General features: G+C 49.2%; 1 protein-coding gene across 1 annotated transcript in view; it reads right to left on the reverse strand.

Moving 5' to 3' along the window:
- LOC101999605 (CUB and sushi domain-containing protein 2) overlaps window positions 1-15,436 on the reverse strand; it is a 514,736-nt gene that overhangs the window by 205,907 nt on the left and 293,393 nt on the right. The window contains exons 8-10 of the mRNA XM_026782281.1: window positions 12,248-12,335; window positions 11,432-11,556; window positions 2,216-2,337 (exon numbers count right to left, since the gene is read on the reverse strand). Coding sequence (XP_026638082.1) covers window positions 2,216-2,337; window positions 11,432-11,556; window positions 12,248-12,335 — 335 coding nt within the window. The remainder of the gene's footprint in view (window positions 1-2,215; window positions 2,338-11,431; window positions 11,557-12,247; window positions 12,336-15,436) is intronic.

Below are 15,436 nucleotides of genomic sequence, written 5' to 3' on the forward strand. Positions count from 1 at the left end.
ACACACACACACACACACACACACACACACACACACACACACACAGATGAAATAACCAAATATAAAATATAAATAAATAAATCTTAAAAATACAAATCAAAACCTAGGGACTATCAGAACTAAATGCTGCAACTATGTGCTCTCTCCAAATATATGTATATGTGTTGCTTATATAAATTTGTAGAAGTATAGTCAAAACAATCCTCAGAGAAAAATTTGTAGCTTTAGATGCTGAAATAAGGTTGAAAATAATGGACTAAGCAGGAATAATAAAATGCTAGACGAAAAATAAAATAAAACCAAATACACAGAAGATAAGAAAATATGAAGAACAGAAACAGATGAAACAAATGTTTTTAAAGGCACGGCAACAAAATCAAACTCAGTTCTTTGGAGAGATCAGCAGGTATGAAGCTTTTGACAATACTGAGTTTTTTAAAGATGTAAATCAAAAAGGGAAAATAACACAAAAGCACAATATTAGCAGATATCAGTAAGCATAACTGTACACAGAATACTTTTATACTACTTTTGAAATTTTAGTTAAATGACCTCAAGACAGAAACAACTGACCTAGATTACTCCTTAGTCATCACAGATATTGAACCTGGAGTCTAATCCCCCAGCACCAGATCCAGACATTTTGGCTGAAAAAGCCCACGAAACTTTGAAGGCAAAAGTTATTGCAATTTTCCCCTGACGATCCCAGGAGGCAGAGGGAAACAGTTTTCAAACTATTTTATGAAGCCAGCATTTTTTTTTTTTGATGCAAACTTTTGGCAAAGATAAAATAAAAGACCAGACCTCACAAAACAGAAACACATTATTAAATAAGATTAAATTATTATTAAATTAAAGATGATGAGCATGACAGTGTCCACATGTAAGTGGTGAGTAGAGAACCTAGGAATGAGGCCGGTAACGTCGCAAGAGCCAACAAACACTACTCACCACAGAATGAGAATCAAGGAGGAGAACAAAGATGGTATCGTGGGTGTGTGATGCTGTTTGATGAAATTCAACATCCATCCTCGATAAAAAGCCTTGGTGAACTAGGATGGGAAAGATACTCCCCCAAGCCCCAAAGGAGACTTTCTATATTAAAAGAAACATTCTCCAGGAAACATCACACAGAACAGTGAAGAAACAGATTTCACTCAACATCAATCCACCACCGTCACAAATGATAAACGGATGGGATAGGAAGAGATGAAACCGTCATTCTTTGCAGATGTCAGCTGCCTATACACACAGTCAGTGCCAAGGAAATCTCGGATAAACGGTCTCAAGATATTTCTTCTTTATAAAGAAAATCAAAGTACAAAAATTGATTACATTTTTGAATGAGCATCAAGAAACATGTAGTGATGGATTTTGAGAGTCATGATTTATGTTTATACGAATCATACTGTTATATTAATGAGACATGAGATATAGATAGTATTTAGGAGCAAATATATCAAGAAATGAGTAAGAGTTGTAATAGAGACAAATTTATTGAGAGTCACTAAAGAAACACTAAGCAAATAGAAAGGCATACCATATTCATGGACCAAAGGACTCCATATCAACAAATCAGACAGAATTCAAATGATGCAGACAGTCTATTGTGGACCTTGGCAAGACTGTTATATTTTTAAAGGATAACAAAAATATATTTGGAATTGTAAAAAACAAAAAACCCAAAACAACAACAACAACAACAACGAAGCCCTCCCATTGGATGACAGAGAGTAGGACCACCCACAACCTAGGAAAATGGTGAGGGAAGTTCATTAAAAAAAAAAAAAACAAAACAAGATTCCACGCATGTGCAGTTCAAATACTGGCACATGAAGCTTTGTACTCTAGGGACACACAGTTGAATATAATAAACAAGCAATGCACAAGAATAACAAACACACTTCAGGCCACGGCTATGTCTGAAGGTTCTGAGGATGGGAGACGGGTTGGTCTGGGTGGAGCACCATCAAGATAGCTGATTTTTTTTCTTCTTCTTATGCAGGGACAGGGATACTCAGTGTTTCTTTAATTAATGTTATTTATAACCTCCTTATGGCTTATTGAGTTTTCTTAAATTCAATAAAAGCAAATGGAGGCTCTCTGCAGAGAAGTTACCACCTGGAGGTTGGTGGGTTGGCAGGCCCTTGTAGGCAATCTGTCCCTAACCTGCGCCTGCCCACAGGACCCTGGTTCCCCACTGTGGGCGCCTTACCTTAGCGGGGTTGAGTGCTGTGATGATCCACACACAGTGGGCGTTGTTATCATACTGAATGGGGAAGTTGGGGGAAGTGATGATGCCCGAGGGGCCTCGGAGGTGGGCATCACACATCCGGGCTGTGGAGAGGAGATAAGATAGACATTTCAGTTTAGAGCAGATACAGCCCTTCCCGTCTCCCACGCACAGCCCAGAAGCGACGCCACCTGGACAGAGTCTACCCAGGATCCACCTGCTTCCAGCACCCATGCCCACCTTTCCCAGCAGGCTCAGAGGCCGCCACAGTGCCTGGAGCACTGTCTTATGGGCAGTGATGAACTGCCACGGTAGACTCAACACTCTCCTGACGTCTGTTCTTCCTCCCCAGCTCCACCGAGAGAAGGCAGCTCACCTTCCTAGAGAGCGCGCAGACCAGGGCTGGGTGGGTCACAGGCACCTAGGGACGTGCCGAGCATCCTGTGCCATCCCTTCTTGAGGCTTATTTTTCCAAACCAGTGATGTGCTGCTCTGAGCCTCTAGACTGCGTGCCTAGTAGCCTGACTTCAGTCCTTTCCTCGACCTCCTTGTGGGCTTCCCGAACTAGAGTCTCAGGATGTCCTAGTGAGGGCCACCCTACTGGGCTCAGCATGCCTGTGCCTGGGGACTCTACCAAAAGGCCTGACTCGGTCCAGCTCCAGTCACCAGAGTGGCTTCGGAGGCAGCCTGTTGCGCCTCTCCTCCATTCCCTACTCAGCCCAGGCCTTGGAACAGGCTTTTGACTGGAAGCGTAAAGACTCAAGGTGAATTAGAAGTGCTCTCCTCAAGTAGATATAAAGTGTTATCAATCACGGCTTAATCTAATTAAGCTCTTTAAAATAGCTTCGAAACTAATTAGATTAAGGGGTGATTGATCTCATTTAAGGTTCCACGTTGGGTCTAGGTGTTGGCTGCCTTTTGAAACCATGTGCTCGGAGTCCTAGCCACCCCATTTTTCAACGTTAGCACACGGCTATTTTAATAAAGGGCTCCGTGAGCCTGGGCTGTCATCGCCCACATGGCAATTCATTCCAATTGCAGGCAGAGTGCCTAAGAGTAAAGACGGAGTGCGCAAACTCAATAGGCCTAAGCATGGGAAATGGGCGTGCTGTCAGAGTTGCTTTTGGTTGATGACCTCAAACTTCTGGAAGCTCCTCTGTGTGGAGCCAGGCATGACAAAGCTCCAGGCTTTCCCAGAGAGCCCCTCCCTGAGGGGTCTGAGAAGCAGGACCCAGGGCCCCCTCCCAAGTGTCATTGTGTGCGTTGATTTCCATGCTCATTAGTTCCAACATTTATTATGGGCCAGCCAGAATCTGGGCTAAGAAAAAATGTCAGCAGGGCCCCGCCTCTCTCCAGGACCACAACCAAAGCTGGAGGCATAGGTGAGACCCAGAAAGCCCTCACATACGAGCACAGCAGGCATAGTTACAGGGCTGTTTTGAGGGGCTCTGGGTCAGCACTGGTGTCCCTCCCCCCAACAACTGAGTTAAATATGGATCGAGTTTATTCTTTGTGCCTGTATGAAGGTTCCTGGGTGTGCACAGACCAGAGGTCAATGCTGGGCAGATTTCTCCATTGCTTTCCAGCTTAGTTATTGAGACTGAGTCTCTCAACTCATTGGAACCCAGAGCTCACTGATTTGACTAGGCTGGCTGGCCAGCAAGCCCCCAGAAACCCCTAGCACTGGGGTTACAGGTGTGCACTGCCACACCCAGCCTTTGCATGAGTCCTCATGTTTGTGCGACAACTACCTTATCCACTGAGCCACCTCCCCAGCCCCTGAACTGGGTTTTGACACCCAAGTCCCCATGCTCTCCTATGTATCCAACTGCTCCTCTCATTTTGTAGTCATATTTGGGGAGGATGGCACAGATGAGGACATGCCAACCCTGGGGTCTCAGCAACTTAGCCTTTCCAGTCTAAATCTGGCTGTCCAGGCCGGAAGGAGTGAGGACCCCCTCTCTGCCCCTGACTCTTTCTCTTCCAAGTGAGAGGGGTGACAGCATCTCAGTGAGTTCTGGTGTGAAGTTATACTTGACAGCCAGGAAGACTCCTGTGCTAGGGACAGGATTCAACAAAGGGGGTCTGCCAGACTCAGCATCACAGACAGGAAGACTCCTGTGCTAGGGACAGTCTCAGGTCCTGGGTCTGTGAGACTCAATGTCACAGACCGGAGACTCCTGTGCTAGGGACAGTCTCAGGTCCCGGGTCTGCCAGACTCAATGTCACACTCACTTCCTTTCTCTATACTCAGGATTACCTCCCAGGTTACGGAGTGCTAGTCTAGCTTTCTTGAAGCTTCTATGTGTGTCTCTAACGACATTCATTCAGGAGTACGTGGGCGTCTTACTCAATCACTTCCCACTTTAGCTTTTGAGAGAGAATCTCTTACTGCATCTACAGCTTGCCAATTTAGCTACGCTGGCCGACCAGCAAGTTCCAGCTCCCCACTTGCTCTGCCTCTTTAGTGCTGGGATTACAGGTACATGCTGCTACGCACGGCTTTCTTTTTCCTTTTTCATATTGGTTCTGGGGTATTGAACTCAGGTCCTCACGGTGACAAACACCGTACTGACTGAGCCACCTTCCAGGGAGCCTAGGGAGCTTCTCTACATAGGCTTTTCTGTCTGATATGATCCCCACCTTTACAAAGAGGACCTGAAGATTCGGTGCTCTAGCCCTGCAGAGCATCCTCACATCCTCACACAGCTTCCCTGGCAGCATCTCCCACCTCTTTCGGGAAGTCTGATTTTGCTGCCAAAAGACTCGATTTATCCTGTGCCTGTTTCTAAGAATTAGACGGTATTTGCAGTGTGTTAAAATAGGCCGAAGGTAATTAGAGAGAATAGGTCAAAAGGCATTTACCACTTTAAGGACTTGGAGGGGTTTAATTAAAATATTACAGTCTCCAGATAGCACTGAGTACCTTAAGACTGGTTAAGGATGGAATCTCAGCTGCTTTTTCTGTCTGCTGTCTAGGCAAGGTCAGGCAAGGGATGCGCCAGACAGACAGACACCTTCCCTCTGAGCAGCCAGCTCCAGGGATCCCACCAGCAGATGGAGAGCTCCTTGCTGTGACCCAGATGGGCTGGCCAAATGGCAGCTTCTCAGTGTCTGGATCAATGAATGAATGTATCTTCCCGTTTTCCTATTTGCAATTTCCCTGTCTAGCCTCTTCTCCAAAGACTCCTGCCCATCTTCTGCGGTTCCCACTCTTTCCTTGGGACATCACTGTGCTATGTGGCTGGAAACAGGACCACCTGGACCCACAGCCAATTCTAGACTTGAAATAGTATGACTGCAAAAGCAGGGAACCAATTCAAGAGCAAGAGGTGTGCAGTGCAAATGCCCCATCTCTAGCCTCTCCTGAAATCTGATTGCTACCTCGATTCAGGCTGCCTGCTCTTGCTACTCCTATGACTGACCTCCCTCCATCCCTGAACACAGTTCCTAGCTCACACAAGTTAGTTATTATTATTTTTTTTTTACAAGGTCTTGTTATGGTAGCCTAGGCTGACCTGGAACTTCGATCTCTTGCCTTAACTTTCCCAGTGTTAGACATGCAGACATGCGCTATTACACCTGGCCTCTCACTACCCATTCAAAGGTCAACAAATCCCCATTGGAGTGCAACATCTTCTGAAGCCTCCTGCCTAACAGAAGTCTTTCTTCTCCTCTCTGAGCCCTGCTTCTGATGTCTTCTGCAGTGAATGCCTGTTCCTTCTGCTGCCAGTTCTTCCTGTGAATGTCTGCCAATTCCAGGAGCTTATATCGGACCCATGGCAACTACCGGGGTCTCTTCCATTTTCCTGGTTTCCCTTCCATCCTACCATCCCAACCCAGCTTAGACCCCATGGTCTACCATTATGGTCATGTTTCTGCAAATGCCAAGTCTCTCTTCTCTCTCCTCTAGTCAGTTGCCTGGGAGACATCAATTGTGGATCGTCTTCCCAGTATTCTCCACAGAACTGAGCTTTGACAGGAAAAAGAAAAAGAAAAGAAAATCACAGGAGAGGGAAGGTGATGTCTTCGTAACCTCATTATCAACCTCAAACGCTTCCGGGGAAGTTGCCAACCGCCCTGCTCTGTTAGTTCACCAGCTCTTGCTACTCAGAGGTCCTCTCATGCCTTCCATATGCCCCTCGGACCCTTTCTCCTTCCCTTAACCCCACTCTGTTCTCCTGGCTGATGAGTTTGCTGCCTTCCTGTATTTGGAGGAAACAGGAAGCCATTTAGCAGACACCTCTTCCTCCTGACTCCACAAGGTGCAACCTGCCTGCTGTTTATCCTACTCTGAGAGGTGGCCCCTTTGAAGTGCTGGTCCCTTCTATAGGATCTGGACCACTGTCCCCTCCATCCAAGGAACAGCCACATCAGGGGCCACACACCGAACCCTGGGGTCCTTAGAACCAGGGAGTCCAGCCGTCACAGCCGCTCTTCTCCTCTCACTGATACTTCCGGCAGGATCACCCTGTTCACGACGTCCCTGGTGCCCTACATCCTAGGCCCTTCCAGTCTACTGACCCTACACTTCTTCCCATCTGCTGGACCCTCCTGACTCCCTTTTCCCCGCCCAGACTGGGCCTCAAGACCACTCACCAGCATCTCCAGCTCCTCATATTTACCTGGTCAAAAGCCTACCTTGACTCAAATATCCTATCTACTCTTTTTACTTCTTAACTTCAGGGCCTGGTGGCCACTGGGACAACAGTGGTCACACCACAGATTCAAGGTTTGCCATCCAAACAAGTCAGCCTCCTATCTCTGGTCCTCCTTTGAATCCATCCCCAATTCTCTGCAGAATAGGTCCAACGTCGTGCCAAGTCATTTAATCCCACTGGTAGCTAACCCTTGACCTTTGTGACTCAGTGGCCCATCTCTGCTTGAGCAACAACACACATGCCTCGGTTTCCCTCCTGCTCCTCTGACCACACTTTCCTCCTTCTCCATTAACTCTTCCAAAGCAGTTGCATGAATCCCACGTGGGGGTTCTCAGTATGTTAATGGCAATTTTTCTATATCCTTGAAATTCAGTCAAAACAAAGCCATTAGCGGGGTGGGGGAGCTGCTCCACACTGTTCCCCCACATTCCAGCTCTGAAGGAGGTCCAGGTGCACTTCTCAAGTGCAAGTAGCCCAGAGCCTTTGGAGCAAGGGGTTGAAACAGCTCAACTGATTGGCTTCGTGCCCTTGGGCAAGTTGGCCAACTACTAGAAGCTTCAGCTCAACATGAAATATGGTTATTGCCACTTGCCTCATAAGAAAAGGATGAAAAATGCCTAGTGCCATGCTTTAGACAAGTATAAATGGCTTAATAAATGGGAGCTTTGTCATTAGCACAATCAGGTAAGGGACTTGGGGACATTCTTAGGGATGGGACAATGCGGCCTGGGTTCTAGTGATTCACTAAGACATCTCCGCCAGATAAGGAAAGAGGAGAGAGGAAAGAAGGGAAGGGACAGGAGAGGAAGGAGGGAAGGGACAGGAGAAAAGGGGAAAGAGGAGACAGGAAGTAGAGAAGGGATAGGAGAGGGGGGGAAAGGGGACAGGAAGTAGAGAAGGGATAGGAGAGGGGGGAAAGAGGGGACAGGAAGTAGAGAAGGGATAGGAGAGGGGGGAAAGAGGGGACAGGAAGAAGGGAAGGGACAGGAGAGGGAATATAAGGTGGACACCAGTGTTTAAGGAGTTGGCTCAGGAATCTGCTCTTGTGATGGCCACTAAGGAGGAAGACAGACATTGTAATGATCATGCCATTTAGTCCAGCCTGCTTTGTGCACAGTTCCCAGGTTCCCCTTCCAGTTTGCAGTCGAAGGAAAAGATAAAGATCCATTTCAGCAATGTCTTCTCTGCCATTGGTGTGTTAATAAGAAAGGTGGGACTTGAACTTTGAGTCCAAGTATGGTATTCCAGCCACCCCAAATTATTGTATTCTAAATGCATATGCACAAACAGACAGACAGACATACACACACATCACACATGCACAGAGACAGACGCACACACATGCCCACATACACAGAGCCACACTTCTTGTTCACTCCCTGTCATGTGTTTGGTGACATCGACGTAACACAACCCGTGTTCTCCCTTTCTCTTAGACTGCTCTGCATGACCAGGCTTTTATAGGACACTAGGTATGGGGCTATGTGTCTGCAATCCCCGCACTTGGAGGGTGGAGGCAGGGGTGTTCAAAGGATCAGGGTCATCTTTGGACACTGAGTGAGGTAGAGGCCAGCCCGGGCTACATGAGACCTTGTGTCAAAAGTTAAACCAATGAAGGTTTTCTAGGAGTCAGGGCAGAGGCTACCTCCCGAGGGAGGGAAAGGAGAAGCTGGAGCACACCATCAATTTCAAAACTTTCGAAATGCGGGCACGGTTCCATCGCCCTCAGTCACATCAATCACAAATCCGGTTCATTCTGGTGGCCCTCGCACGTTTACAGGGAACCTATTCTTTGCCTGTCTGTGTGTTTTAGTATAACTAATTGTGCGGAGATGTGAATGATTAAAGCCACGGCACATTTTACACGCACTGGCGGGAACACAATACCCCATGTGTGGTGGCCAGAGTGCTTTCTTTAGGTTGCCGGCTTTTGGCAACCTGTTTCAACGTGGAGCTTCGTGTAATTGAAGGGCTTTTGTCCCTTTTCAATAGTAACAGCAAGGTTCACTCATCCAAGCTGTCCCCCCCTCCACCCCACACCACCCCCCCAAAAAAAAGAAAAAAAAAGAAATCACAATTATAGTAGAAATTCCAATTGGTTTAAAACAAAAGCTCAGGGGGGAAGGCTTAAAGACTGCCGGAGGAGACCACTGCATCTAAGATGCACTTTTGGGAAAGCTAGGGAAAGATTGCCCGAGTCTAAGCCCTGGCCTTCCTGCTCCACAGCCTGTGCAAGAGGAACAATGAGGAGGAGGGCAGGGGAAGGCAGGAGGGTCAGGCTGTGCTGAGAACTCTCCCCATCCCCCACGTCAGTCAAGTGCCTGCCTTTCATTTCACAGTCCCCAAGCAGTGAAGGAGTGGTTTTCTCCTTCAATAACAAGGGTACTGTGGTGAAGGCTAATGACGGGCCTCAGCCAGGGCTAGCGAGCTGTGTGACCACAGAGGACAAGAGAGTGGCTTCTGAGAGAACCCACAGCCACCAGAGGACGAGGTGTGCTCCCAGCTCCAGCTAAGGGCCAGCAAACAGGGTAGGCTACACAGGTGTGCACGTGAGCCTCGCAGGCGGGCCCAGCCAGTTCTAAATGAGCACTAATGAAGTTCACTGCTTCACTTGGTAATGCTGTGGGGGAAACAGGGTAGTGTGTCTTCAATTTAGCAGGAAAGGAAAAGGGATTCAGCGAGGGAAAGGGCCCAAGGGCACACAGCTACAATGGTTGGATTTGAGCGGCCACCCCCACCACCCACCCACTTTCACGCTAGTAGGGCGTGCAATGGGGTAACACAGGGGAAAGGAGCCCAGTGCATAGTGGAAATGGGCAGAGAGTTAAGTGCAGTGTCAGAATCACTAGGGATGGCTTCGTTGGGGCCCAGAACACATCTGGAGAAAAGAAGCGAGCATATCGCTTGATGAAAATCCTTCGAGAATGCTAGCCCTTCCTCATCCTGGGCTTTTGTGAGTTAAGTGTCATGACTAAGAACAAACTTCCTTCAAGGGAAAAGAGCCCACCACTGTCAGAGGACCTTGCTCCCTGGGCTTCTAAAAGAAGTTCTGAAGGGACAGAGTGGCCCAGGGTCTCCTGGGCTACACACTGGATACTCCGTACCTTTCTATGCAGCCATTGTCTTGGAGTTCTGCACCTAGACTCACGGGCCATTCAGTTATCCATCCATTCCACTGACTCATTCAACACTTGTTATAACGCACCTACTGTGGCCGAGGCCATGTCCTGAGAGGTGACCAAAACAGGGGTCCCTGCCCTCTACAGGCTGTCCACCTTCCTTCTAACACCTACCAAGCCATAAAGTGTTTATGTCGCCTCAACATCACCCGGTCAGCACCCTGAACCCTGCGGCCGAGCGTGGGCAGGTACTATTGAATGCATTTGGAGGGAAGAAGGTTGGCCCAGAGGAGGTAGGGAATCTGTCCAAACGGTCAGTTATACTGGGGATTCTTGTCTTTGTGTCTTTAATTGTAAATAAAAAAAATAAAAGGCAGTAGTAGCCATGGAGGCTCTTTGGAATAACCGGGCAGAGAGGAGCAAAGGACCATCATACACCACAGATAGGGACACCTTAGAGTTGAACAAATGGGTGTGAATGCAAGGCCTGCTTGAAGACATTTTCATGGCTCCCTGAGATTCCTCATCAACACATTTTTAAGATAGACCGGGTTTTAGCTCTGACTTTGTGCGTTCTTCTGTATGATAATGGTCTGGTTGTCTTCCACAGCCCCCTCTCACTCTGCACAAATTTCATCTTGATGCAAAGGTGCTTAAAAAGCAAAGCATCACAACTGGTCAGAAGGATCCAGACTAGAACCATTTTAGTGGGCCTTTTAGATAGACCTTCTCTCCGAGAGGGGTCCTCTGCTCTCCGGGGCTGTCTAACAGCTGAGTGCCGTCCTGCCCCGCTGACGGCTTTTCACTCACTTCCAGGGCTTTAATATCACTTATGGCCACTGGCAGGCAGTCTTCTTCGGCTTATGAGAAGGTGGGCAGTAGGGCTCTTGAGGACAGGTACACTGTCAGAGAAGCCCACCTTCTCATAAGCCGCCTTTGGATGCCATGCTTTGTATATATCTCTGCATAGCTAAAAGCATTGCTTCAGAAGCCACAGGTCTGTTTACTGCAGAGTGTGGGCAAAACAACAAGGACGCCGGGGGGCAGAAGGCTGGGATAAGTCTCTGTTATAACGGATAGATCTAACACAGGAGTAGAAGGGGTGGCTTGCTTTCCTGTTTCTGTGTGGTTCTGATCTCTGCTTGCACCGTGCCAGCAGCCTGCTTTCCATGGCCCTCTCCCATCAGACTGTGAAGTCCACGCAGGGCAGGGGCTATGTCTGTCTCCCCACCTCTCTATGCCTGCTCTTAGCAAAGGCCTCGGCACAGAGAAGATGACAATAAACACGGTAATTAGTCAAAGATGCAGGACCTGAGTGCTAAGGAGCAGCAGAGAGCAAGAAGAGCCAGCCTGGGGGGAAGGCCCCGGGCTCCAGGCCCTGGCTGTCTGCATGGCCTCCCTTCTGCAAGTGCCCTCACCTCGGCAGACTGGCCTGTGGTCACTCCAGGCTGCAAACATGTCGCTCACTTTCATGCAGGTGATCCGCTTGGACCCTTGCAGGTCATAGCCTTCGTTGCAGGTGAACTGGACACTGGATCCTAACCTGGGAGACAAGGTGTGTGTGAGTTCATTCCCTGGGCCTGCCCAGCCCTGCCCTGAGGAGTACGCCCTGACTCCCAAAACAGATCTCCCAGGGGGAAGTTCTTTCTCCTTCTGGCCTCTCATCTGGGCTCTTCTGTTCAGCACTTAAAATCTGTTGGAGGATACAGCTCCCGTCATCTTAGTTGTTTGGGAACACTCGATGGTTTTAGGTTTGAGTTAAAGGGGACTCTGTGAGCAGAGAGAGCTGCTGTAAGAGAAGCATCAGTGAGGGCTAAGGGTGGATGGATGGGACCCATAAATCACGGTGGAGAAGGAGGATTACGGGAAGATGCCTTGCTAGTTCAAACCTCTGCAAAAAATTCACCGTCCGAGGGGCTTTGAGGTACCCCCAGATGACTGTAGGCCTGTCACCATTATGCAACACATCAAAGAGTGACCCTTTAAATTCTGGCTGCAGTCATTTTGTGACAATTAACATGGGCATGTTGTAGTGATGCTCTTTCACAGCTCACAAGGCAGGGACATCCTCCCAAACGTCAGACTAGGAGGGACCACAGCCTTCCCCCAGCAGTGTCACTCCTCCAGCCATCCCACCCTCTCCACCCCATCTCCAGAAGGGGCAGGCCTTGTCCTCCCCATAACCAGGCCACTCCACCCCGTGTGCAGCCAGAAAGTCCCCCAGTAGGTCTTACCTGAAGTCTGAGCCTAGTCTTTTGCCCTTTTCAGGTATTCCAGGGTCTGGACACATATTATGTCCTTGGGACACACCAACCTGAGTTACTACAAGGCAAAAAAACAGCACACACATAGACAGACAGTCTCAGAAAGGCACTGGGCTGAGCAGTGTCTTGGGGTGGGAGGAGGAGACAGGATGAGGCCCTGCTCCCCCGGAGTTGTGGAGGATGTCGGGACTCTCTACTGGACAGGGTTTTCCTGACTGTAAAGTGGGAGACTGCTTTTGATAAAAAAAATCCTTTGCAAGAAAAATCCAAGGGAAATTCTTTGGGATCCTGTGGGCTCTGAGACAGCCCTCCTCCCCAACAGCCATCCTGTTCCCTCGTCCCACACCAGTGGCCAGAAGTGGCTTCTCCAAAGGCTCTGGTGACCTCCCCATCCTGTACTCCAGGTCCAGGGATGGAGACTCTAGATGAGATGACCCTGCCCCTCCCCCCTCAGCCCCAGATGGAGAGATGACTCAAAGAAAGTTAAATAAAAGGTGAATGCATGGTCGGAAACGGTAAAGAATGAGAGAGAGTTGCAGCCTCAAGTTCAAAGCAGGGACTTAAACTCAGATGCGGACATTTCTTCTGCGAGCCCGCGTCCCACCAGACCGCCCCCCCCAACAAACCACACAGTAATCAAGTACCAGAATACTTTCCCCCACCCCTCCCAGTGCTACTGGCCAAGTGCACCAACCAGATGTTATCTGGGCTATTTCTATGACGGTCTCACACCTTTTTTACAAAAACCATATGCATGCCTGCCTGAGCTAGCGCAGAGCTTGGTCTCGGACGGACGATACAAATCCAGCACACACAGCGGGCACCTCCTGCGTCCCTGCCTGCTCATTACTCTTGATGGTTCACATAGGTCAGGCTGAACTAAACTCATACCTCTGGATTCCCAGAGTGGAGGATGACTGACAATGAAAGCCAGGCTGACAGCTTGGCGAGAGAAGCTTCATTCAAGGACCCACCAATCCCATGACTCCAAGGGCAACTGAGGGGTTACGGGGTGTCTACAGCAACAGTCTCTGGGCTTGCTCATATTCCCTTCTTCCACTCAGCACCCCGTAATGTGAGAGAGGTACTCCACCCCTCCCTTAGACCCTTATTCCCCATGGAGGGCACATGCTCACTAAGCCCTTTTTTGCACAAGACTTTCTTTGGCTACCAGGGGAGATGCCAAGGGTGTTCTGGAATGACCACTATCTTCAAGGAATTTCCCATTGAGGGAAGCCATGAAGCACTGAAGAAACTTCAGGATCAAAAGTGGGAGGTGATGAAGGGATGCTTAGATGGGGGACCAGTCAGTCATGTACTACTGGAGAAGTGTCAAAGTTTTCCCAGAGGAGGTGACATTGAACATGGATCTTCTAAAGCAGTGAGATTTAGACACCTGGGGACAGTGAAAAGGGCAGAAGACAGGCAGAGAAATTGGGGGGTGTCAGGTGCAGCTGGAGTTTAGGGAGGGGGAAGAGCGTCAAGGTGAGAGGCAAGGCTTTTGAGGGGCTGTGAGTCTTATCCTGAATAAACAGGAGTAGGGGCTGCTGGAGAGCCTGGTTAGCCGGGTGTGTAGCACTTTAATCCCAGCACTTGAACAGCAGAGTTCTCCCTGAGTTCAAGGCCGGCCTGTTCAACACAGCAAGTTCCAGGTCAGCCAGGGTCACATGGTGAGAAAAAAAAACAAAAACAACCAATCAACCAACCAATCAACCAACCAAACAAACAAAACAAAACAAAACAAAACAAAACAAAACAAAAAACCCAACGTCTAAAACAAAACAAATACAGAGTCCTGGGCAGCAGAAAGGTCTTCCTTATGAAAGGAAGGTCTCTGCTTATTCGAGTCAAGGGTGACGAGAGCCTGGTGAGGTGTGTGGCGCAGGGAAAGGATGCAGAAAGAGGGTCACCAGGCAGGAAGAGGGGGAGCGGGAGCCTCATGAACCTGGGGCTGTGGGGACACTGGGAGCTGATGGAAGGTGGGGCACGGCTGAGGCTTTGGTTCACTGCTGTAAGTGGAGGCCTGGAATGGCCCCTGCTCACGAGAAGCACAGGGGGCTGCTGACAAGGGAACCCCAACACTGACACAGGTTCCCCGCTCAGGCCAGACGCAGGCTGAATTCTCTGTTGTGTGGCAATAGCAGCAAGGCTCTTAGGTGGCTCCACATTCCCAAGTTGAGGCATCTCTCTGGGCATTGGTTTTACCCTGTTCCTTTCCTTATCAATCCTGTACTTCCAATGGCTTTACACTCACATCTTAATAGAACTATCCCCACCAACCCCGAAACCTGCAGGCTGGGACAAGACTAAAGTCTCTGAAGCAGAGGGAGTTTTCAGGGAGTCATGGTGTTTGGCCAGGCTAAGAAAGGAGGCAGTAATTGGGGTCCCCAGGACAGCAGGAGTGTGGGAACTAAAGGTGGTGCCTAGGAGGGGAAGATGGTCCCACATCCCAAGAGCTGTCCCCGATGGCATTGTCATTCAGCCTGTGGACCATCCCTGCAGCAGATTCTAGGCTCAGGTCCTGCCCATTCAGCTTGCCAACCCAGGGTCCCTTGCCAATGGAAACACCCACCCCTCAGCAGCACCTTGAGAACTTCCAGCAGTTCCCACCACTTCCTTTGCTCTCTCATTCAGTTCTGACCACTATCAAGGAAGTAGGTGAGGCTGAACCAGAGCCAAGGATGACAAAGCCCACTGCCCTGCTTTCCTGAAGTCAGCCAGCCCCTGAAGTTTAGGCACCATCCAGGAAGTTAGAACCCACTGAGGCAACTCACATCCAGCCAGCATCCTTTCTTGAGATACTGACATCCTCTGAAGACATAGCAGGCTCTCCAGGAAACAAGCAAACTGACATCCCAGGATCAGATGACTACATGGATTGCAGAAGCAAAAGGCATTCCCCTGTCTTCAGCACTTCCCACCTCCACCGCCAGTCTAAACCCAGATACTTGCATCTGACTTGCTGTTGGCTACTGGGGGTCAAGAACTCGGGGTAATCCAGACCCCACCCTCAAGGGCCCCACAATAAGGGAAATCTATGGCAGCACCTTCTACCCAAAGTGAAGGGAGATGCCAACAGAGGCACTGCCAGGAGCCAGGGCCAGAGGAGGAAATCAGTAGGGCCTGCCCCTTCCCTTAGTTCAAGACATCTGTCCGCTG

Source organism: Microtus ochrogaster, chromosome 10 (assembly GCF_000317375.1).
Source record: "Microtus ochrogaster isolate Prairie Vole_2 chromosome 10, MicOch1.0, whole genome shotgun sequence".
Classification (NCBI taxonomy): Eukaryota; Metazoa; Chordata; class Mammalia; order Rodentia; family Cricetidae; genus Microtus; species Microtus ochrogaster.